Consider the following 26,523-nt stretch of genomic DNA (forward strand, 5'->3'; position numbering starts at 1 on the left):
TCGAAAACCATATGTTCTGTGCTGAATAGAAATTTGGCGCACGTCAAAAGAGAGAGGGAGAGAATCAAAACAATGCTTCTCTTCATCTCAAACTTACATATCGTCACCATAAATGCCCGAAGACGTAACCCACATGAAAATCGAAATTCGATTTTTGGTGGAATCTGATACATAAAGCAAAAATACATGCACGGGCAAAATTTCAAGCTTCTACGTTCAAAAATAACGATCCTATTCAATAAATGACATTTCGGAAAATGGCGTTACATTGCTGATTTTGTTGTAATGACGGATCTCAAAACCAAGCGTTTTCAAGGTTTTAGTTTCATTACTTACTCCAGGGGTGCTCACATTGAAAATGTGTTTCTCCGTTGCAGGCCAAACAACGACTGAAGCTTACTCTCAATTTACGCTACCGTGAAGAAATGAGCAGCCCTAACTTACTCCCATTCGTCCATGATTGATAATACTCCAAATACTCACCCTTATAAGATTGATATTCTATAAAACAGTTTTTCATTTTATAACGTTTTTTGCTTCTCCTGTAAAGTTTTGGTTTTGTGGGTTACGTCTTTGGGCATTTATGATGACGATATGTACAATGACATTTTGTTGTTTCTTTTGGTCTTTTAGATAGTTGCTCTGCTTTCATTTAACAAAGACGTTTCTCTTTCCAGATTAGTATAATAATGTGGGTCGAAATTGTTGGGAAATGAAAGAGAATTTTCGTGGTTTTTGTAAAAATGTAAATTGACGGCACGTACTAACTTTTAATAACTTCTACCATTAAGTCGAAACGACACATTTCTTTTAATTAGTTTGGAAATATGACTAAAATCTTCAAAAGAAGTAAAAATTGATAATATACCCCCTAAAGAACACTAATTGTCTAAATCCAACCACCTCTATAAGATTATGTGGCTAAGATTTTTAAAATAACAAATCGTCACCATAAATGCAGGAGAAGCAAAAAACGTTATGAAATGAAAAACATTTTACGAGGGCGAGTATTTGGGACATTATCAATCGTATACGAATGGTAGTAGGTAATGAGACCAAAACCGCGGAAACACTTGGTTTTGGGATCCGTCATTAAAACAAAATCTGCAATGTTATCCCATTTTACGAAATGCCTTTTCCTGAATAGGATCGTTATTTTTGAACATGGAAGCTTGGAATTTTGCAAGAGCATGTGTTTTATTCTTATTTATTAGATTCAATAAAAACTAATTTTGGACATTCGGGCATTTATGGTGATGAAATACTTCGTGTACTATTTGGGTTGTACCAAAACGTAGACATATCTGCGCTCCTTTGCTTGTCTTGATAACTTAATTCAACCATGTAGAAATTGTCTTTAAGACAACATTGATGGATCTTACACTACATTCCCAATTCGTTCACGACTCTTTGCAGACCGCCCTTTGGGATCATTTACGATATTTTCACACAAGTGTCCCAGTATTCATGCACAACACACTATGAGCGACAGGGTAAGCGAAGCTGTCGGTGACGATTTCGATGATTTCGCCGTTGACGACTGAAACGACTGTTATTTGTCATTAACGACACAATTAAAGACAATTTCATTTATGTTGTCGTGTACCAAATTGTTGCTTTTATTAAATTATAAAATAAATTATATCCAGAAATGTATAATACAAAGCTCCCGTATGTTCTGAAGAAGTGCGTTGAAGAATTCGTTTCAGACAATTTGGAGTTGATTTAGCCATGTCCATCAGTCTGTCTGTCTGGCTGGAGCGCACGATAACTCCCGAACGGATCAACCGATTCGGTCCAAAATTTGGCTTTCGTAATATTTTGTCTAAACTTAGTTTAAGTTCTAAGATGGATTTTATCGGTCCACTCCTTCCGGTACCTCTCCCACAAAAGTTCGGAAATGTTCGGAAAATTTGTGCGCACGATAACTCTTGAAGGAATTAACCGATTAGGTCCATACTTTCCACATCGTCAAATTTCTACCACACTTAGATGTTGTTCCAATATGGACTCAATTGGTCCACTCCTTCGTGTACCTCCCACACAAAATTTCGGAAAAGTTCAGTTTAGGACCTGCTCTCGAATCGCTTTGATTTTTGTTGTAGCAACTTGTATTTACTGTCCCCCATACGTCGGTATAAGTTTCATCAGGGGCAAGTCCATACTTTCTCAGAAAATAGCCTGAAAGGTGCAAAAAAAACTATATGACACCGTGTGTAGTGGTTGGAGCGCAAGATAATTCTCGAAGGGATCTGCCGATTCGGTCCAACATTTGGCCTTCGTAATTTTTTGTCCAAACATACTTTAAATTCGAAGATATGCCATATTGGTCCATTCCTTCAGGTACCTCCCCCACAAAAGTTCAAAAATGTTACGAAAAATTGTGAGCACGATAACTCTTGAAGGGAGTGACCGATGTAATCCATACTTTGCACATCCTAATATATCTACCAGATATAGATCAGGTTAGAATATGGACTATATTTGTCTACTCCTTCTGGTACCTCTCACACAAAATTTAGGATAAGTTCACTTTAAGACCTGCTCTCGAATCACTTTGATTTTTGTTGAAGCAATTTTTTCAGGGGCAAGTCCATATTTCTTGGGAAAACAGCCCGAAAGGTGTAAAAACCCCTATGTCACTATATGTGGTGGTCGGAAAGCACGATAACTCTCGAACTGTTCAACCGATTTGGTCCAACATTGGATCTTCGTCATATTATATCCAAACTTAGTTTCATGGGGCAATACCGGTCCACAACTTTCGGTACTTCTCCCCAATATTTAAAAAATGCCACTTAAATGCTATGACGATATCACATGAATGACGCAACCAATTTGGTCCAAACTTTTGATCTCCTTATTTTTTTTTTTTCAAAATTTAGTTTAACTTCTAAAATGGCCCATATCGGTCCTCCCTAGGGTACCTCACCCACAAAAGTTCAACATTTGTGTCTTAATGCAGTTAATTCCTAATCCAGATTTTTGTCGGCAAGTTCAAATGTCCAAAAAGTGCCACAAAATTCTGAAGAGACCTTAAATACATTCGATCTGTCCATAGGTGAAATTTACACTTCACATTGGCTGAGGGTATTTATCTGTCGGCAAAGCCGACTGACAATTTTTTACTTGTTTAATATTACATTTATTACAAATCGAAAATGTTATACATATCGTCGGTGTCATGCTTAAGTGTTTCATACGCCATTTGCCTGATTCGAGAAAAACTCAAGTTAATGTTTAAGGCCATACAGGATAAAAATGGTGCAATAATCCAATACTTTAAGAGCTCAGTTCTACTTAACTAAACTCATAGAATATATCAGTAGTTTATTTTAGTCAAATATCTGTGATAGCCTAGAAGTTATGGCCAATTTTTAAAATTGCAAAAAGTTGCTGAATTGTTCCATGGAATCTTTTTTTCATGTTTTTGGCAGTTTGTGTCACATGGAACACGTTTTGTCACATTTCAACTAAAACACTTTTTATCAATCTCCCTTATTTGAAGTGCTACTGTGGAGATTGAAAATCAGGAATTTAAATGAAACATTTATTTTTCTCATATAAATACAATAAGGACCATAATTTTAGGTTTCCTTAACATTTATTTAAGAGATTGCATTCACTTATCACTACTTTTTTCGGTAAAAATTTCGATCGGACAAAACGGATTGATATTTTGCATTTCTAAGGTAACATAAAACATTTAAACGCGTTTTTCTTATAATACAATTTCTGTAGTCGGTGTCCACACTAGCTTCAAGTCGAATGGACGTATATTTTTGTGGACTTACATCAAAATTTTGTCTTTAAACTAGGGATTTTTTGTTTAAACGATTGACTAATTTTCGTTTTCATATAACAATAAAATAATCAAAAATATTTGGATTTAGAAACTACTATTCTTCATTTTTTAAACCAATTTGTTCCATACGCCACATTATTCATAACTTGGCAAAAATGGGCAATTTTTTGTTCCAAACGCCATCATTTTAGGTGCGGAACAATTCGTTTTTGTCCCTTTTTGTTCCATACGCCAAACGACATGGATACGGAACTAAAAAGTTCAAAGTTGTTTCGTTCCATATGGATATGGAACAAAACGACAAGATTTTTTGGGTCACAAAGCGGATATGGAACATACTGGCATCTGAATATCTCAGAAACTATAAGAGATAGAGAAAACCCGACCAAAAAATCTGAAAGAGCATGGTTCAAAACCTTGTACGGTACCTTTATCTCAAAATGTCAAAAATGGCGTATGGAACACTTAAGCATGACACCGACGATATGTATTTGAATAAATATGTGAGCAATTGATTGAAAGCACACTCTTTGAGCATTTTTGGTGTGTTGCCAAGACACTATGCAAGACATGGACATACAAATTGTCGTTCATGACAATTTCGGAAATATCGTCAACGAATCGCCGACGAAAATGTCATCGAAGGCTCGATTTTCTACTGGGAAATTTAAATTTAAGTACTTAAAATACGAAAATATTACAAGTCCGATATAGGTCTTCTATATTTTTCAATGTATATTCACTATGAATATAGCAAAAATAGTTTAGATTGATTACACGATGTCTTCTTAAAAAACTCATGTTTAACCCACTTAGAGCCGAGAAGTTTTTTTTGCGGAAAAACTTAAAATTGTTTATGAAAACTTGTGCCTCATCGAAATAATCGTTTTAGACCCCAAGTATGTTTGGACGAAATGTGTTTCAGACAATTTGGAGTCGATTTAGCAATATCCGTCCGTCTGTCTGTCTGTCTGTCTGTCCGTCTGTCTGGCTGGTGCGCACGATACTTCTCGAACGGATGAACCGATTTGGTCCAAAAGTTGGCTATCGCAATATTTTGTCCAAACTTAGTTTAAGTTCGAAGATGGGAAATAACGGTCCACTCCATCCGGTACCTCCCCCACAAAAGTTCGAAAATGTTCGGAAAATTTGTGCGAACGATAACTCTTGAAGGGAATAACCGACTTGGTCCATACTTTGCACATCGTGATATTTCTACCAAACTTAGATGAGGTTCCAATATGGACTCAATCGGTCCACGCCTTCGTGTACCTCCCACACAAAATATCGGAAAAGTTCAGATTAGGACCTGCTCTCGAATCACTTTGATTTTTGTTGCAACAACTTGTATTCCCTACAACTTGTATTCCCCCCTATACGACGGTACAAGTTGCATCAAGGGCAAGTCCATACTTCCTGAGAAAATAGCCTAAAAGTTGCAAAGAGTCCCTATGACACCGTGTGTAGTCGTTGGAGCGCAAGATAACTGTCGGACGGATCTGCAGACTCGGTCCAAAAATTGGCCTTCGTAATATTTTGTCCTAACATAGTTTAAATTCGAAGATAAGCCATATCGGTCCACTTCTTCAGGTAACTCCCCCACAAAAGTTCAAAAATGTTCGGAAAAATTGTGCGCACGATAACTCTTGAGGGGAGTGACTGATGTAATACATACTTTGCACATCCTAATATATCTACCAGATATAGATCAGGTTCGAATATGGACTATATTTGTCTACTCCTTCTGGTACCTCTCACAAAAAATTTCGGATAAGTGCACTTTAAGACCTGCTCTCGAATAACTTTTTTTGTTGAAGCGATTTGCATTCGCTACCTCCATTACGACGGTTAAAGTTTTTTCAGTGGCAAGTCCATATTTCTTGGGAAAACAGCCCGAAAGGTGTAAAAAACCCTATGTCACCATATGTGGCGGTCGGAGAGCACGATAACTCTCGAACTGTTCAACCGATTTGGTCTTCGTCATATTATATCCAAACTTAGTTTCATGGGGCAATACCGGTCCACAACATCCAGTTCTTCTCCCCAATATTTAAAAGTATCACTAAAATGCTAGGACGACCAATTTGGTCCAAACTTTAGATCTCCTAATATTTTGTCAAAATTTAGTTTAACTTCTCAAATAGCCCATATCGGTCGTCCCTAATCCCATCCCTCCCCCTCAAAAGTTCAACATTTGTGTCTTAGTGCAGTTAATTCCTAATCCAGATTTTTGTCGGCAAGTTCAAATGTCCAAAAAGGGCAACAAAATTCTGAAGAGGCTTTAAATATATTCGATCTGTCTGTAGGTGAAAGTTTCACTTCACATTGGCTGAGGGTATTTATCTGTCGGCAAAGCCGACTGACACTTTTTTACTTGTTAATCGAGAAAATACTCTTACTATATTCCTAAGAAATCCCTGAATTTATATGATTCTAACATTTATGATTCAATTTTTATCGCATACTTAAAATTTTCATCAAAAGTCGAAAAATACAAAAAAGTCGATATTTTTGAATAGCTTGGGTTTTAGGCAAATTGCGTGGAAATGCATAGGTCAAATGAAGCTTCATAAGAGTGAAATGACAGATAACAGACAATACTACAACAAAATGCAAAAAAAAAACACAAAAATATTCGAAAAAACCAGAGTTTTAAGTTAATTTTTGCAACCAGTGGCATTGCAACCAGTGGCTTTGTCTCTGTTAAAAAAAAAACAACAACAAAATTGATTACCGAGGATAGCGAAAATCTGCTTAAAAATCGTAAAGTAGGGCCCTGAGCTATATATAGAAGACAAGATCTGATAGAGAATTTGAAAATAACTTGAGTTAGAAACAGAAAGAAAAAATCGGGTGAAAAACGTCGAGTTGATCAGTGTTATTTATAGGTAATTTTGGAACTATAAAGTGGCTAATATTAAAATACTAGTATTAAAATACTAATATTAAAATACTACTCGTTTTTTAGCCACAACAGTGAACTGGTAAAATATTTTCATCGATTTCCTGAAAATTCACTTTTGGCCCCCATTCAAATTAATATGGGAATAAAGATCGGTCAGGGGGCACGGGTTATCGTTAACCGATCATCATTTTTTGTAGAAATCATTTGTTATCTACAAAAATGAACTGGTAATGTTTTTTTATCAACTGGATTCTAAATGTGGCCTTTAGAGATTTTTCGTAAAAAATCATCTTTGATCCCATACAAATTACTATGGAAACAAAGATCGCTCAGATCGCTAGAATTAATAAACATTTGTAATAAACAAAACCAACTATAACTCGTTAGCTTTAAATATTACCCAATTAAATTGGAGATTTTCTTTGATTCTTTGTAGTGACACAATTATAAATTTGTTCAGCATATTCAGCTATGTAGTTGGGATCTATGTTAAAACACATATACTTACCATTTCTGTTTTGTAAAAGAAAACATAATACATAATAACACACAACTCTTTCGCTAAATAACAAGACGTTTTTCTTTCAAATTTATTCCAGCTTAAAATTGATTCATAATCCATTAGTACTCTTCTAAAGACAGAATTACATTGACGTTATTTTCCAAACTATGATCTGATTGAAATGTTTCTTTTGTTCTTATTGCATTTTTTAAAGAATTTTGTATTGTTTGTTGATGTTTTTATAATTTGGTTTTCCATTGCCAACAACAATGCCAATAAATAAGCTTAAAATTATTAAATACATTTTATTTAGTTTTTTCTTTGAATAATTAAATATAGTTTAGTAAATATTCGCTTTATTTGTTCTTTTTGGTTTTTAGTTAATATCATATCAAGAAAATATATTTTTTTTTAATTTAATACATTGTGGATATTTTCATATGTTTGTATTTCTATGTATTTTGTTGTTGCTGATGTTCATTTTTATGTTTTCTTCTTTGTAAATACGCATATTTTAGAAATATTTTTCGTTTTTTGGTATTGTTTTTAAATTTATTACTTTATGTTGTCTCAAAAAATCACATCAAAATTACGTTTTATTTTAACATTAATTTCTTTAGTTTTTTACTCTCTTTAAAAAGTGATCTTTCTCGCTAGATGAGTTTTTCTTGGTGGCTTCCAAAAATATTGTTGTATTCTTTTTAAATATATTAACTATTTGTTTTAATTTTTTGTTTTCGTTTTTGGTTCGAAATTAGTTTGTAATGAGTTGTACTATTTTTACCATGTTTAATTCAGGTAATGGTGGGACAAGACTATGTACGTAGTTTTTTTTAATAGTACTGGTAGGTATTTGTGATTTTGGGGGTTTCAGTTTTAGTATTATATACATCATGGACATACCGATAGGAATATTTGCTGAAATTGAAAATAAGGTGTATTTTAAATAAAGGAAAATATGATAAAGTAGGGTGGCAAACATCGTTCAACACACGGAACATTATTTTTGGATGTTGCGAATAAAAAGCAAATTTTAAGGAAATAATACGAGTTTTATGGCCTGAATTAAAAAAAAACATGCAAAGAAAATGTATATATTCTTATGACTTATTTTGGCTCGAGGTCAGATGAAAATAAAAACAAAGATTTTTTATTTTTGCCTTATTAAGGCAAAAAAATAGTGTTTTATTTTTGATTTTTATTGTTCCGAGATTTCCGAGATTTCGATCATTACGATAAAAAAGAAACAATAACAAGAATTTTTACATTATTATATTAGCAAAAACTTAAACAAGTTTCAAAAAATTTACATTTATTTCTTTGTTTTTCTTTTTTAGCACCACATTCTACGTATGTTCTGTTCTCGTTTGAGTTAGGTTTTCAACTAAATTTTCCCGCATGTTTCATTTATGTTTCTGAATATTTGCACACAGTGTTCTGTATCGGTTTTATAGTTCATGCGCTTTTCTGCATGGATATTAATTATATGTAACATTTCTAACATATATCTTCGTTTATAGTTGTTCTCCTGTGTTAGAATATTGACTTTTTCGAAATTGTGGGTATGCCCTGTTAAGAAACAATGAACTGCTAAGACAGTTTTTTGTTCAATGGGATAATTTTTTGCTTTTTGGTCGGATTTATTAATTTCAATTTCAATTTATTTCCATTTTATAATGCCCAGTCTTTCAACCTTAGGGCTGTATACTACATTTGAGTTTAAAATAACAAATTGCATGACTTAATATAGTAGCTTAAAACTAATAAGGAAAGGCTGTTAAACTACTCCAATCAAAACAAAATACTCATCATAATAAAGGGTAAAAAAAAACATATAAATTTGCATCTCCTTACAGAAAACTTTTGATTTAAATGCATGAATTGAAACTACTCCAGCAAGGAGTGGGAGGGATGTTCAACTACTCCAAACAAAACATACAAGGTTTAAGAATTGATTGTTTTAAAACAGTAAAATATATAAGTTATATAAAAAAAATCCTATTAAAAAAACTTTTTGATTGAGTTGTGACTACTCCAGAACAATATTCAATATAAAAAAGGAAAACAGTTAATGGAATTTGAACTACTCCAAAATTTTGTAGTGCCAACATATAACTTTTGGCATATGTTGGATTTGTCACCATTGCAACTTATCTTGTAAACAACGTTTGATTTTTCTTAAAGTGGTGTTTTGGATTTTGTTCGGCTAAAAATGTATTATTTGTGTTGTTGCTTTTTAAGGCTAATTGAAATTCATCTTTCTTGTATAGATTTGATTTGGAAAAACGTTTAGAAAAACCTGGTACGTATGATCTTTTGTATACTTTTTCTGCCCTTGGCTCAATATTTTTATCTTTCTCGGACATTACATGTTTTGTGAGTTCTATTGGCCGGAACGCTGATGTTGTATGGTTCCGGGTCAATCCGGTACGAAATAACCCGCTGCCGTGAGTTCTGTGATGGTTTTATTGGGGAAATCGTTCATCTTCAGTATTCTTCTGACATCATTTTCGTTCTTGAAATGGAATTTACTATCGCTTATCTTGAAAACGCTTATCTTTTTTAAAACTTTTTTAAGTTTTTGCTAATATAATAATGTAAAAATTATTGTTATTGATTCTTTTTTAAGTTAACTCACTGATGATGATCATAGAATATGATCGAAATATCGGCACAATAAAAATCAAAAAAACTTTGTTTTTATTTTCATCTCACCTCGAGCCAAAATAAGTCTTAAGAAGATAAAAAGTCCAAAGGTCAACAGTAATTATTACAATGAAAATTTATATATCTATTTCAATCTGATGATTATGGTAAATGTTTGAACCTGGAAATGCCATATGTGTATGTATTTATATATCTATTTCAATCTGATGATTATGGTAAATGTTTGAACCTGGAAATGCCATATGTGTAGGGTCCATTAGTATTGACTTTCCCCGTCCACTGTCGGATATATTTGACATTTTTTATATGAGCAAACATTATTTTTAACACAGTAAGCGTGTTGTTTGCCAATTCAAAACAACATATCTCCTTAACCAGGATAAATTACATAGTATGTCTGCATATAATCGGATCTAATAAACCCATGTCAAATGTCCATTGCGTCTACGTCAAATAAATGCTCATAAAGAAGGTTAACCTACAAAAAGGCTCTAATAAAAACGGTGTTTTATTTCTATTAAACTGATATCCGAATGCACCTAATTAGTTTATACATTTTTAAGTAACACAATTTATTTTCCCAGATCACTGTAATAATATATTATTGTGCATCCATATGTTATTACAGATAATCCAGCATCATCAGGATATATAACATATGTTTTGCGAAAACGTAACTAAAATGAAAGGAAACACTAAATTTTGTTTTTAATATCAATAACAATCTCATTATTTAATTAGTATTTGAATTGTTTTTTTGGGGAATTTAGAATTCATAAGGTCTACCAAAGGTAAAAGTTGCAAAACGACCACATACACAAAAAAAGCCATTTGATAAAAAAATTCAAAGATTCAATCAAAAATTTATGAATTTTCGGCGATAAAAAATTTTCATATTGACAAAATTCGATAAAAATATGTGATCACAAAGTAGAAATACAACTGATAAAATATTTCACATATTGACAAAAATATTTATCAAAATATTCCACATTGTGCTTGATAAAAACAAAATATTCTATTGATGAAAAAAGTTGTTGAATACATTTTTTTCAATCGATAAAAAATGTTCATATTTACAATTATTTTGTTGTTATTACTGAAAGCAAATAAAATTAAATAATGCATTACTGAACTTCAATGCATTTGGCGCGGAAACTTTTTCGCGATAGAGAACAATGACACTGTATTTCATAGTAGTTTTTCGTGCTCTACGCGGCTATGCGGTGGTATTTTTGATATTTGCAAAAATTGCAAAAAAGTTATAACCGTAATGTCTATTGGTATCTATTCTAACAACCACTGAATGCTGATACAAAACTTGGAATATTTTGATACTTGAAACTTGAAATATTTTATCAGTTCAATATGAAAAAATCGATAAATATTTTAGTCAATATGTGAAATATTTATTCAGTTGTATTTTTACTTTGTGATCAAACAATTTTATCGAATTTCGTCAATATGACAATTTTTTATCGCCAGAAAATCGATAAATTTTTTCTGTGTATTCTTATTAAAGGAGTAGCTAATTATGTTGGTGGTTATATGCTTTTTAGGAATTTTCGGAGTACTTATATCTTGAAGTATGGGACATTCCCAACAAACAATTTACTCCCTTTTTATAATAACTTTAGATGTGTTCGTTTACTCAATAATTTGTACAAGTGCAGTAACTTCTTGTAAGCGAATAGAGTAAACGAACACACATTTTATGGACTATCAAGTGTAAACATTTCAAAACGAGGAGAGATGTAAGAACATGCAATTTAATATTGTAAATGTTCTGTAAAAATAAGATTCACATATTCTACGCCGGGTACTCCAATAATGTAACAAAAACATTATAGTTTCTAGCTGTAGAGTTTTTTTGGAAATTGTGAAGTAAAATAATTAAACATTTGTAATGAAAACATTGAAGATTTTTTTCAATTTACTTACATTCAATACAAAGAAAGCCATTTAAGGCCAATTATACATTTATTTGGAGATTAACTTATTATTTAGCTACCAATGCACCAAAACGATCCGGAAATTGAATTCAACTATTATATTTTTTTGTGGCCATATTGCAGTATTAGTAATAAAATTTAGATTTAATTGATAATAAGAAATACTAACTTTTTTATCACAACTGCTTTGATATTTTAAAATGAGGAAACATGATGTCCTAGGAAATCAAAAAAACATTTTAGAAAATAACACCGAATTACGTATGCATTGTTTATTAAAATTTCCACAAGTTAAACCATAAAATGACCAATACATTAACAATTATAGAAGAAATTTCTTGGTTTTCAGAAGTTTTTTGTTCAAGAATAAAACTTTAATTTTTTAACAAACAAAATGTAGAATATTATTCGCATAATAAAAGCTTGACACTTTAGAAATACATAATACGCATTACAATTTAACTACTGACCACAAAGTTAACTTTAATTTACAATTAGATATTTCCATATTGAATAATAACAAGATTAATAATTTACAGGCAAGGATAGCATTTACAATCTATGTCGAGTCTACAACTAATAGGATGTATGTATATATTATTGTATATGAGAGGTGTGTGTGTGTGTGTTTGTGAATGCCGATTTTTTGAGATGCACATATAGACATCTAAATCTAAATCATTAACACCTATCCACTGGATATTTAGTTTATTTATAGTTAGTGGTGGCGTCGATTGTGAGTGATTGAAATGTTATGATGTACATATGTATGTATGTAAATAAATAACATTATCTACTATCGTATTTGTTATGAATGTATAATTATATAATGTATGTATATTATTAATAAAATATCATCAAACAGGAAGTTATGATACTATACTAGTAATCCGATTTTGAATTTCATAGTATGTAGTTGAAAATTGTATTGCTAAGCTGCGCCGTTACTTCATAGAATCTACTGCCGCAAACCATGCAATACAGTGGCATTGTTTAAGGGATGGACTGTGAAGGAGTATAACTGGGCCTCTCGTTTTCCCCTTGTAGATAGGATGAGCTCCAGTTGAGTCACAATTAGTTTGATGCCTTAACATTTATTGCAACGCTTACGCTTATTTAGTTGAGATTGTTTATGATATATGCATGTATGTATGTATTTTAGTTGTTTCTTGGAGGATTTTATGTAGTTTGTAATACCATCAAACAACAGGAGGATACAGTCTTTCTAGCCAGGTACCTGTGGGGGATAATAGATATTGTAATAATAAGCATTAATATACAATAATATTGCATAGTATGACTTAAACCAAAAAACTAAGACGATTTTTAGGGGAATTGAATAATCTTGTTGTATATTTCCATCTGAGGAGGTTGATCCTGCCATAGACCAGAAAAAACATATTTTGAGTAGAAAATATGTAAAATAAAATATTAAATCGCTATATAATAATTGTTTCACAAGCATCCCAGATGGGACAAGGGAGACTTCGCTATATTTGGGGTTAAAATTAAATGGGTCCTATTTGAAAATATGAACTAATGTTCATAATTTTTCGTAAAGAAGTTTTTCATTCACAAATAACTCAGTGAATGAAATATATTGAAGAATATGGCAAAAACTTCTTTCGTATCCAAATTGATTTGTAAACTGGATGAATTTTTTTTTCACGTAAAAATACATCTTTGTTGGAACGTATCTTAAGCATGGATGATATTTTTCTTGATATTTGTAATACTATTCCGTAACAAGTTAACGACAATTATCGATAAATGTTTGTTTTGTTGCTTATAATTTCGTTAATTAATGAAATTTTTTGGTACGTCGCTAAGACTTACCGATACCAAAAATGTTGTCTGTAATACAGAGTAATATGAGTTAAGCTATTGGGGGAACGTTTTTTTAAATTTTAGTTGCCAACTTTTATTTAAACTTTTTATTCATAATTTTGCATTTTAAATTTTACCGGTAACTACAAAAAAGTTACAGAATCCCTTTACATAAAAACATTAGCGATATTAATATTTGAAAATGTCGATTTTGCTATAAACATACGATATTTGCACATATCGTACATATATCGGATTTACAATACAGTTTTGTTGTCAACTCCTTCACAGGTTGGAAATGCGATTTAATAGAATTCTCTTTTTGTCTTAAAAAAATATTGTTTTTGATGACAATTTGACCTCTTATAACAACATACTGCATTAATTACAGAAATTATAAGAGAAAACTTGGTAAGCTTTAAAGGTAGAAACACAATGACTTTTGTTGCTTGCTTCACGCTCAATTTAGGTACTACCTAATTCAAATGCGATTTTTGATTTCTTTATTCCTTTACACAAATTCAGGCTTGGATAAGCATGAATTTCTCATTGTGTTCTCACCTTAACTTACTGAAATTATGCAATAATATATGTATATAATATATAGTTCGTTTAATGATCTAAACCTAGTCTCATCAAGAGTTAGTATTGTCGTAAAATATTGGAAATGGATTAAATTATGTAATAATAAATATTACTTATACTTACTGCGTGACTTATATTAGACGTCTTTTATTGTTTTAATTTAAAATCTAATTTTGAGTAATGATTGATTATATTTATAGTTTGAACGCACAGACGCTCTTCTAAATCCTCAGCTATTAACTTAGTTGCTTAAGCACTCTCACATGGTTATGCTGCTACTTGGTGTGGTGGTTTGATTGGGTTAGGAAAAGTTGGTTAGTTGTTTGTTTGCATATGTCTATTGTTTGTGGGTGGCATAATACGATAGAATTTGGAGACGGACTTCACTATATAACATCTAAATACATATGTATGTAGTCTGCTTTGTTTACACATTTCGTTTGATGAGAGACATTATTTTCGAGTATGATGATGATTAGATTTAACTTCGAATTGAATAAATTATAGGTAGTGGTGCCACAGCTCCTGGCAGTTCAACACGCTCTTCTATGCAGTGCTGCTGCAGACAATGTCGAGAGTTTTAATTTTGATGTCCAAAATAGGTTTTACGTTTCAAATAGCCACTGCGTATTGGCGAAGACAGACCGGTCTCGTTGCTGATTGGTTGGATGAAAATCAGTTGGTTGATGATTTGGAATCAAACGATCGATCGTTGATTGATGATAGCATTTTGTACGTGGTGTCATTGATTGGTGGGTTGTGGTGGGAGTATAGATACAATACAAATTAAGTGATTATAAATTCTTGGAATATCAACTTTTTGGTAAGGTGAAATGCAAGGTTTTCTCTACAAGGTTGTAACACAACATTCATTAAATACTCTAATTGTTCATAACTGTTTCATTTATTGTGATTGTTCGTTACGCGCTGTGTTCGCGGTACGCTGTGTCCAACAACGACAACAACAACTTCAGTGTCCTTGTTTCTTTGTTACAGCACCACATAAGTTGCAGGTTTAAGCGTCCTGTTGCTCATGCAGCCTAATTTAAACAAAAGAACGGATATGGGAATGGAGAGGGGACGGTGGCGGCAGTGTTAGGAGTGGTATTTGTGTTAGTAGGAGAAATTTCATTGCCACAAACACATGGTAGGAACGGTGGTGATGGTGTTGGGACAGGTGATCCATGATACAAAAAGGCCAAAGATGCACAGTTGGATGAATCAAAAACGAACACAGAAATGAAAAATAAAGAAAAGAAGAACAAAAAGAATGATAAATAAAGGAAAAACAAAAACACATATTTTAAACATTTTATTTAGTTGAATGCATATTGAAATACATTTTAGCTGTTGTTAATATTATAGTGGTTAGTTTGAAAACACAAATCAATTCGTTAATCAAAGAAAAATAAAACAAATATCCACGAATAATAAAAACACAACCAGGAACGGTTGAAATCAATTTGCCTCTCTTAGAAATTGTAATCTTCCTCATAGATTTGTATAGGGTTGACAGTGTTAGTAGGATCGAATGCGTTGCTATGTCCGGAAATAATAAAAAACAATTTCAAAATAAACAAAAATCAAAATTTGTTTAAGGTTTTTTAGTGCCAAAAAATAGGGTAAAAGCAAAATGAAAACGCAAACAATTCAAACATTACTGTGCCAATGTTAAAAACACAATGCAATGCCAACATAAATCTAGAAATATTTACATACATATTTTGGACTGTTATGTGGATTATTGAATAGGGTTTATATTTTAACTCTATTGGACTATAAAGTTATAGATCCACAGGAACTTTACTAAATTATTTACACAATAAATTACATATTTTTCGTTAAATGCAAATTAATAAACCAATCTACATTTGAATACTAAAGAAGACTTCTGAGATTTTTCTGTTTCTGTGGATTTATCATATAGTTTTGTGAATACATACATTCGAGCATACATACATATACAACAGTTTTGGACCAATTAATTATTATAACACCTGATTATGTTAATGGCAATTTAAACTTACCTTCTACGTCTAGGATTTGCTGTTTGCCCCGGCAGATTAAAACATCCACGCGGAATAACCATACGGGCATTACCCTTGGCAGGTCGAGACCCGCCGACAGCTTGTAAGGCGGCTAAGTGAGCAGCATATCCATCATTTAGGACAGTCGCATTAGTTTGTAGCTTCTTACTAACCTATAATATAGAAAACAAAGTGTCAGCACCACATGGTAGGTAGTTATAACAGTAATATTTTACCTTGCCAACAATAAATATTTGATCCATTCTCAAACCCACATTGGTGTACACACTAATATCTTTACTACTGCCATAAGCTGCCATTATAGAGATTCCATGATTTTGAACTAAATTATTTAAATAAGCTGTTTTATGACCGAGGGGATCAGTGGTGAGTCCATCGGCAAATGATATCAGACCATGGGGAAAATTATGTTGGCTTAGCCAGGAAACAACACGTTGCTGCTGCATATCCGGTCGACCAGTCATATATATTAACAAATAACCATGTTCCTGCCAATGGCGACACACGTCTACGGCTCCAGCTCTGACCTTTGGATCTCGGCCAGTGACAGAAACGGAAGCAGTAAAAGAACCATCTATGCTGAATACAACGCACTCAGTTAATGGAGGCACCACAGCCAAATAACAATCGACCGATGTGTGATCGCCTCTGACCACCATCTTAACTGGATAAATGCCATAACCTCGTATAACGTCATCGGGAATTGTATAGGAGATGCGTCCAGTCTTATCGGTAACTTCAGTATTAAGATAAGTCCACTCGCCAGCAGGTGGATCCTTCATAATGTGCACATCAACCTTTTCACCATGCAATGTGATCATGTCTAAGGGCCCGTACATGAAACGAGCATTAATTCGTTTTTCACGACCATCAGATACTATAACATCATTAGCCCTATGATTTGCGGCAACATTCTTCAACTTGACAGAGGTTCGTTTTCGGATCCATTTCTCGCACGGTTGTCCAGGATTGAATTGAACACTCTCCTTTGTGTCTGAAGAACTTACATATGGAATGCCTTCAAATTTGCCAATCTGCAAAGGAATAACAACCAGTAACGGTACACCATTTTGAATTAGAATATTTTATAATAGCAACAACAAACCTGTCTTAAAATAAAAGCTATAACATCTGCACTCTCCCAATAGCTGGCATGGAACAAATGTGGCAGAGCATTGGCTGGGAAATTGCTCAATCCCTCCGGGCAGTAGAGAGCATAGTCTAAACGTTTGGAACCCCACCATTTCATTTGTACTGAAAAGAGAATTACCAATGAAATTAATATCCAAGCAGTAAATAAGGATCTGGGCACGAAACTATCATAATATAAGCAGCAATGGAGTGGTTTCTCATAGCATTTAAACTACTGGGGTGGAGCAACTTACTTGTGTTAATGGTACTTAGAGATATATTTTCTATTAAACCCGATACTGTACTTTGCATGGAAGCATCCGAGAGACGGCGACCACCCAATAAATTATGGCCTTCGCTGAAATGATGAGGATGAGATTGTATAACCTCCACTAAAACACAAGAAAACGATCTACTATATAACAAAGTTTAAACTCATTTCATGGAAGTGCTCACATAAATGCAGTGGTTGTCCATTTCCCAGAGGATATTTGGCATACCGTGGTACATTGACTGGAGCCAACATTGAAAATCTTGCACTAAGCAAAGGTTCCAGCCTGGAAGCTGTTGGATCGGTTGGATGAAATAAATTGTAAACTTGATGGCAATTCGGGCGTTGTAATGCTGCAATCAAAACACAACAAATCAGTAAGATACTTCTTTTACAGCCGCTAAAGTCTTCGAACTAACCTGTTTTTGCATCGTGTAGTTTCTTAGCTGCCAAAACAATGGACAATGGTGAACCAAACATGAAAAAGTCACTAACCTCAAATTCTAATTTTGAATTTTTCGAATCACTTGATGAAGATGAACGTCTGCGTCGTGGCGAGGGAGCAACCAATAGCCGTTTGGCATCCATATCACTATCATCGAAACGCTCGTCATCATCGGTAGTACGCGAGGAACGACTGCCACCATCGTTGTTGGATGAACCACGACACAAAGCTTCGTATGCCAAAAGCGATCCCATAGAATCGCCCAACATAACAACTTGACCAGAAAATCCACGACCTTCCTCTGATTTCAAAAATTCTTGGTACACAATATTTGCAGCAGCCACCGTTTTGTGAACAGTATCTTGGAATTCTGGTGAAGAAACTGAAAGCAATGGTATGGCTCCAATAGGAACATCAGCTATATTTGGTATATCAGCAGAAGGAGAGGCATCAAACGAGTATGGACTTAGGCTTGAGAGTATGCCCAAAGCATCTGTACAAATGGATGGACAAGGAACCATTTTAATGGTAACATGACTTAAAAGGCTCGGATAATGTTGGCGCATAACTGATTCGAAAGCTCCACGGAAAGTAGTAACATCAGATTTCTTGGAAGTCAATTCACTGGTGGCATCTAAAATAGAGATCCGATTATCAAACTGTTTAGTATATGGCATTGAACACCTTACCCAGAACACTGCCGGCATGTACCACCATAATTAGTATGGTTGTAGAGCACGAAGGTGTTCCCGGAGAGCCGGGCGGAGATCCATCATGACCACCTCTTTCCAGGCTTGCCGATGATCTTAATTGTCGTTTATTACCTCTTTCAGAAGCTACACGCATAAGAAAGTCTTGATTGAAAATACTATCATCTTTATTATTTTTGCCAGGTACTCCACTATGTGGTGGCGGACTATCGTCAGTTTCGCCCAAAATTTCCAATGAACTCCATTTGGCCAAGGAGTTGGTTTCATTTGTATCTAGAAAAAAGTGAGTTAAATATACATTTCAAAAAATATCTATGATATAATCCGTGACATAATAAATACCTACCTACACAGTCGAAGAATTCTTCATCTGAATTTGATTTAGAATCAACTTCCAGACGTTCCATACGCCAATTCGCCACCTGTGAAAAAAACAAAGTTAAAGTTAATCATAGTAACACATTAAACAAATTTTAGTTGTACATATTTTAATTTTCTCAAAACTCGACATTGAATAGAACTTACATTTTTATGTTTAGCATTTTTGGCATGCGTCTTATAGAAATTAAATTAAAAGAGAGAATATTTTAAAGGAAAACATTTAAATGTAAGAAAGAAGAACGCAAATGTTAACACAATAGAGATTAAAATATGAAAAGCTTTAAGAAATTAACAAACATATTCATCGAGTTTTTTAAAAGACACAAGTGGTTATTTTCACACTAATTTTTGGCAAACTTTTTTATTGAACACAAAACTCATTCATTGTTTCAAAAAAAAACAAAAATGTGGGATTTCCAAAAAATAAAACAAACAACTAATTAGAGTATGTAAAGTGGTCCTTGAAGTAATGCGCAAGTTGGACAAAAAAAGCTGGAGGTACATACATACATTAATTGCTTATCCTAGATTCGATTTTAAATTTCCACCGATCTTTTGTTGTTGTAGAAAATGTTTGTTTCATTGAAAACAAAAAGTTCGAATTTCTATTCAAATAGTCTTAGTGGAACATGGCATGGAAGTCTTTATTTGAAGAATCCATTGGAACTAATATCTCAATTTATGTCTTTAATTGGGATCAAAAAAATGCGAAGCATTGCAAAACCTCACATATCCCGCTTGCAACGAAAATTCCAATTGTCGCAATTGAAGTAGTCCAGAACTAGTTCTAGTCCGTACTAGTACAAATATTGACCCCTAAGTAATGCAAAGGGAACCAATTGACACCTTTTTATCCCCAAGTAAACGAGGAGGCGTCAGTTGCGACTAAATTAACTTAACTTAAACGACGAGTTGTATTAATAATTCACATTTACATTTTCTTAATAACTTAAATATAAATCCAGCATCCAATACCAGAAATTAGTGTTGATGGACTGAACATATTCGTACATATTATTCATATGTTCTGGTATAAAAAAGGAATACGAACGAAAGATGCAAATTGCCCTCTTCTTCTCTCTACCCGCTAGCAATTCCAATTGTCGCAATTTAAATAGTCCTAAACTAGTACAAAACTGACCCCTAAGTAATGCGAAGGGAACCAATTGACAACTTTTTATCCCCGAGTAAACGACGAGGCGCCAGTTGCGACTATTTCCCCTTAAATAATATCTACCACTTTTTTAACGGTAGTGATATATGACTGTAAACTTGGAACTAGTACAGTACCACCAACAGGTAATGCATATAGGGTCAATTGGTTACCTCCTATGACATCCCCATGTTAAAGTTTACAGTTGATTGCACTGTGAGGGGTCTTAAGTTTAAATTTGTATGACATACATGCACAAATTATTTGTAACATAAGCTCCAATCGGTCCATGAGTTGAATTGAATTGAATTGACCACGAAGATTAAGGAACAAAATTTATGTAGCAAGTAGATCCGAATTTGTTGCACTTCAAATATTTAACAAACATCATGCAAAGTACAAACTTTTGATGTTGATTGACATAAAATGCTTACCTGCAATTCAAAACTTTGGGCAGACCCAAGTGGTGAATGGAGACCACCAGGCTTTGAGCCAAATTTCGATTTTGCTGCCATTTGTATACTTTGCGAGCGAGATCGTTCACTGGAATTATTTTGTTCTGGTTGGCCTTCATCGTCCGACGAAACTTCTTCACTAGGTGGTTGTTGTGTTAACACAGGAGGTTCTTTATTGTGGTGTTCATCGCGTGATGGAGGTTCAATTGCTTTCGGAGGGTGAGTTTCGGAAATGCTTTCTGTTGATAGTAAAAAAAATTTATACACAATTAAAGTGTAAGTAATAAAGAAGAAATAAGCCAGACAAAATAGACATGAGTATATGGGGGAATTAGCAAAAATTCCCAACAAAGCTGAATTTTGGTGGAGGGCTAGGGTGTGACATTAGAAGTAATGTTTGGAAAGAACGGTTCGATCTTGGAAAAAAATTAAAGACTAAACTTATAGGAAATTTTCCGTCTACAATATTTACGCTCACATTTTGATTAGACTTTTTCAGATATACTTTGGCAGTTTTGTTGTGTATTACTTTATAAATGTAAGGTAATGTAGCTTAATCTCAGTTGTGTTGTTTTTCTTTAAATTTTGAAAACCCTTTAAATTTGACCTTTGATTCTGAATAACTTACTTTGCACACTGCGACCGATTGCGAAATTTTTTAGGATATTGGCAAACCCTAGCTCTCCACCAAAATTCAGTACGTGGGATTTTTTGCTATTTCAATGTCTGAAATACAAACCTTCTTCATCTTCCTCCTCTTCCTCTTCTTCTCCACTGACATCGCCGCCACCCATTTTTCTGGCCAATGCCAATTGGGTTTGTCGCTCAATTTCTCTTATATCTTCAATTGTCAAGCCATGCCATTCGTCTTGCCAAGCCCATGCTTGTCGATGAGCCCGTACCATAGTTTTCCGTAACGCCACATCGTGTATGAATTTTTCGAGTTTAGTTTGCATGCCCCAGTAGCGAAACTCTACACGACATATTTTATAGGCGCACATAAGCGACATATTCCTCGCAGTTGGTTGCTTTTTGCCTTTAACTTCACGCCAATATTCCTCCAGCCAGTCATCCTGCAGAGGACCCCTTCCGGTCTTTTCGGAAACAAACAGTTTAGGATCTTCCTCCTTTACATAATCACCACCGGTAAGCTGATCCTTGACAATATCAATTGTATCTGAAATTCGAAAATTAAAAAAAAACATTGAACGGAAACAGATTCAATACATAATTTGGAGGGTCTTACCGATTACACGATTTCTCAATTCGCTGCTACTTAGTTTGAAAACATTCTCCTGATAGCCATTGTCGGGAAAATAATATGTTTCAATATCGAGCATAAACTTCTCCACAAAAGGGCAAGTGTAGCGGGTACGAGTATAGGGATAGGCATTCCATGCCTCTTCTTCTACAGTTAAAGCGCTTTTAGGTAATAGACCTTGGAAGGAAAGACATTAGTACATTGTAAAAAACAATTTGTATTCTTATAGATTGTTTACTTTTTATCCAGCCAGGTAAATGACTGCCAACATGATAGATTTTCTTTGTATATTGACCCTTCCCACCCGGTCCGTCATCATAAGGTTCATTGATAATAATTTCCACTCCACTTCCTTCGCCATGACTTTCTTCTCGACTTTTTTTCTATAACAAATTATGAGAGAAACTCTGTATGAGAGGAACTTTGTTAATAATCTACCAATTATCACTTACCGCAATCATATACAACTGGGCAATACGGTATTCATCCACTGTCAGTGGCAAGGGTATGTGATATTCCTTAATTAACATCTTGAATACTTCCTTCTTTACAGTCCAAGTAGAATTTTGTTAGTAATTATTAACTATTAAACTAGCATCGTGTTTTAGTGAAGGGGTTTTTTTTTATTATTTTTTTAAGATTTCTGTAAAGAACAAAAGAATTATTAGCGTTTATAAAAGCCAATTGTTTTAATATAACTTTTTTGATTTCTTCGACATTTTTATTGGCAATAAAAATACAAGTGAGCTTGAGGTCTGTTTTGTTGTTGTTATTTATTTTGTTTTTTTAATATTGAGTGCAATATTTACAACCGACAATGATGGTGAACTCTATCATAGTTTTAAGTTAATTTTGACATTCAATTTACTTATTTTCCCTGAGGAAGCAATTTCATGAATTGCGAAATATTGGAAAAACAAAATAAATAACAACAAAACAGATCTCAAGCTCAAAAAAATTTGTATTTTTATTGTTTTAATATAAATTTGAAACGTAAGTAACTTGGAATTGCAATGCTTTTGGTAGGATTCCATCAACAGATGCAACTAATGACCGTTGGGATAAAATGTGTCTTGTCATAAAAATAAAAGTAAATGCAGTGCATGTACTGCAAATCACATATCATTGTTATATAATTATCGACTAAATGAAATTGTCAATACAGCTTAACAATAGAAAACATGGACGTTTAATTCAAAATTATGGTTTCGGTTGTTTAGGATAAATAACACTGTGCTACAGTGAAAATTTGCAGGGGTTTTGATGCATAAATTCGGTATTGTGGGAGTCCATGGAAGACGAAAATACCTTTGGTTTCTTTGGGTCACTTCGTTTTTTGATTTTATAACGGTAAATGTAGTGAAAAACGGGGTTTCTTGGATTTTCAACTTTAAACGAACATAAATTCTTTTTTCCACAATGGAAATTTACAGCTTATTTTTTATTTAAAATGTGAATATCATGGCTTTCGAAAAAGCCATAATTCTTAAAAATCGGGTAACAAATGGTTGACTTAAGTGTGACAAAAACGCATTAAAAAACATAAAAATGCTTTTCCTGGTGCTCTAGGCTGCGTAGAAGACACCAAGCTGCGTAATTATTTACTTTTATCAAAAAGGAAATTTAGTTAGGTTTACAAAATGGGGAAAACCAATGAAATCGGTTGAAAAATGCGTGAGTTATACCATATTTAGTGTTTTAACTTTTGGTTTTCCCTTTATAAAAGTTGGTACCTTTATTGGCGCGTATGATTGTAGTTTGAATTTGTCTGATTAATAATTACGCACAAGGTACCAATCTTTTATAAAGGGAAAACCAAGAAGTTAAAACACTAAATATGGTATAACTCACGCATTTTTCAACCGATTTGTTTTTGTCACACTTAAATCACTATAACTCAACCATTTGTTACCCGATTTTTAATTATGGCTTTTTCGAAAGCCATGATTTTCACCTTTTAAATAAAAAATAAGCTGTAAATTTCCATTGTGGAAAAAAGAATTTATGTCCGTTTAAAGTTGAAAATCCAAGAAACCCCGTTTTTCACTACATTTACCGTTATAAAATCAAAAAACGAAGTGACTCAAATAAACCAAAGGTATTTTCGTCTTCCATGGACTCCGACAATACCGAATTTATGCATCAGAACCCCTGCAAAAAAATTTTGTCCACTTTTGTATCACAGTGTAATTAAAACAAAAATATTTATACTTTTATGCCCCTATACCGAAGAAAATGCGTGTAGTATGTATAACATCATGTGAAAAGTTTTGAATAAGATGAATAAGAAAACGAATGCGGAAGAAAAACTACCAAATTTGAGTGTGCTTTCCAATTTTGTTTTTTTTTGTTTTAAAGCAAAAGCAAAGGAAATAATATTTCCAAAACTAAGGTTTGGGTGTGTTTCATGCGCACACATTTTCGTTTCGAAATACATAAACTGGGGGTAAATTTCCATTTGGAAAACATTTTATTTATTTATAGAACTGAAATATTTATTATAATAAAAATTACAATTTTGTCTGTTCCAGAACTGAAAGAATCTTCTAATTTTTACAAATAGATCCGTGACGAGTCCTCAAACTGCATTTTCCCAAATTTTGTGTTGGAGGCAACCAAAGACGGTACCGATATAGTCCATGTTCCAACCTGATACATGACTGGATGAAATAATACGATGTGCAAAGTTTGGACCAATCAGAAACTCCCTGCGAGAGTTATCTTGGGCCTTGCCATTTTAGTTGGTGCCGTCAGGTTTCTTGGAGCTTTAAGGCCATTATCTCAGGAAGTATGGACTTGCCCCCGAACTGCAAAATTTGCCAGACATACAGACAAACAGACGGACAGACATGGTAAATTGACTCCAAATTGTCTGAAACGAATTTCGTCCAAACATACTTGGGGTCTAAAACCGTTATTTCGATGAAGCACATTTTCAAAGTGTATATACCCTGCTTAGCCTAAAGTCTGAGGGTATAAAAATAGCACCATCAACTAATGCTATCGGCAATGGAAAACATAAACAAAGAAATTTTTTTTTGTGAAATACATATCGTCTGCTCCGTCGGAAAAGGTCGTAAGTCCACTTTTTTTGGAAATCGCATTTTTGTTACAGGATGATAGTACAGGTCAAAACACGTCGTATGATACAAAGAAAATTGTAGGATGTCGCGTTTTTCTATATGTTTTGCCCTTGTCGGAAAATGTCGTAAGTCCACAAAACGAACAAATTTTAATACGGAAAGGTCGTAAGTCCACAGAAAAATGTATACTTTAAAAGAATACTACAGCTAATGTAGTTCAGATATAATGTTTAACGTCATCCATGGTTGGGGTACAATGTAAAGAACTAACCCACACGTTTATATGATAATCGGAAGATATTTGGCGGAGCCAATGGACGAAACATTTGAACAAAAATTTGATAATTTCTATATTGCAACGAAAATTTACATTTGAAATCTATTTTCCCCTATAAGCGAACTGATTATGAAAGATGGACTTCTGGCCTTTTCATTGATACAAACTGGGATGCTGTATGTGTTCAAACACCTCATATATTGAAAAATTAAAAAAAAAAAAATCAAAACTTTTACTGTTTTACTGTCGTATATCTTACTTAACTTTATCAACTGGTCATTTGTGGTTTCTCTAGGGACATTCATAGGACATAGGACATTCACATAACGAGATTAGTTTGAATTCCGAATTCAATAAAGTAATACCTTCTAACGGACGGGTAAGTGCAATGTTTATATTATTAAATGATTCTAAAATAATAATTGATTGAAATGTTATTAAACTAAGAAGTCATCATTGTTTTTGCTAACAAAGAGCAGTATGAATTTGGAATGGAATTAGACGATGGTGTCATAGGTCTAGTTTCCTATGGTTTTCACGGTGATTCTGAAAACTCTGATGACGTCAATACCAAACATCCTAGAAGTAGTAGAAACTTCTATACCAAATCACGAAGATTTATCTTAAAAATTGCGAGCTGTATCTTAATTTCAAAAGACTGACAAACGGTAAGGGTTATACAGACTTAGAATTTTACTCTGGTCGGGTCTTATTGCTAAAATATGTACCCAGGATTGGAGAAACCGAATCGTTCGTAAGTTTTATATATATGGCGCATTTAAAAAATAGAGCACAATTTTAACCCGCTCCTCCGAATTCAACAAAATATATAGCCTACTTCCACCAAGGGACATTTCTGTGCATAATCTGAAAATTACATGGAATAAGTACTAAGGGTCGGAGATTCAACAACCGTTGCCTCGCAAATTTATTTTCTGAACGATACTTTCATAACTTTTGCAAAAAAAGCGTTTTTTAAAAAATAGGGCCCCTCCGAAATTCAAAAACTATAAAACCTATTTTCACCTCGGTTGTTCCTTGTATATTCTCTGAAATTTTCAAAAA

General features: G+C 33.5%; 1 protein-coding gene across 21 annotated transcripts in view; it reads right to left on the reverse strand.

Moving 5' to 3' along the window:
• Positions 1-7,266: 7,266 nt before the first annotated feature.
• rdgB (retinal degeneration B) overlaps positions 7,267-26,523 on the reverse strand; it is a 60,052-nt gene continuing 40,795 nt past the window's right edge. For 2 of the 21 annotated variants that reach the window (XM_073978249.1, XM_073978250.1), the window contains exons 2-17: positions 22,551-22,741; positions 22,337-22,481; positions 22,084-22,275; positions 21,577-22,014; positions 20,817-21,076; positions 19,374-19,403; positions 19,195-19,270; positions 18,828-19,121; positions 18,113-18,772; positions 17,879-18,046; positions 17,677-17,814; positions 17,397-17,545; positions 16,507-17,325; positions 16,271-16,443; positions 14,367-14,899; positions 12,069-13,068 (exon numbers count right to left, since the gene is read on the reverse strand). In XM_073978249.1, coding sequence (XP_073834350.1) covers positions 14,824-14,899; positions 16,271-16,443; positions 16,507-17,325; positions 17,397-17,545; positions 17,677-17,814; positions 17,879-18,046; positions 18,113-18,772; positions 18,828-19,121; positions 19,195-19,270; positions 19,374-19,403; positions 20,817-21,076; positions 21,577-22,014; positions 22,084-22,275; positions 22,337-22,481; positions 22,551-22,628 — 3,696 coding nt within the window. In that variant the 5' untranslated portion in view covers positions 22,629-22,741 and the 3' untranslated portion in view covers positions 12,069-13,068; positions 14,367-14,823. Of the gene's footprint in view, positions 8,131-12,068; positions 13,069-14,366; positions 15,284-15,542; positions 15,783-16,270; positions 16,444-16,506; positions 17,326-17,396; positions 17,546-17,676; positions 17,815-17,878; positions 18,047-18,112; positions 18,773-18,827; positions 19,122-19,194; positions 19,271-19,373; positions 19,404-20,816; positions 21,077-21,576; positions 22,015-22,083; positions 22,276-22,336; positions 22,482-22,550; positions 22,742-26,523 lie in introns of those variants that run through there. The other 19 variants (XM_073978263.1, XM_073978264.1, XM_073978256.1 and 16 more) reach the window with 12 other exon arrangements.

This window comes from Musca autumnalis, unplaced genomic scaffold, assembly GCF_047663935.1.
Source record: "Musca autumnalis isolate F117 unplaced genomic scaffold, ASM4766393v1 scaffold_3, whole genome shotgun sequence".
Lineage (NCBI taxonomy): Eukaryota > Metazoa > Arthropoda > Insecta > Diptera > Muscidae > Musca > Musca autumnalis.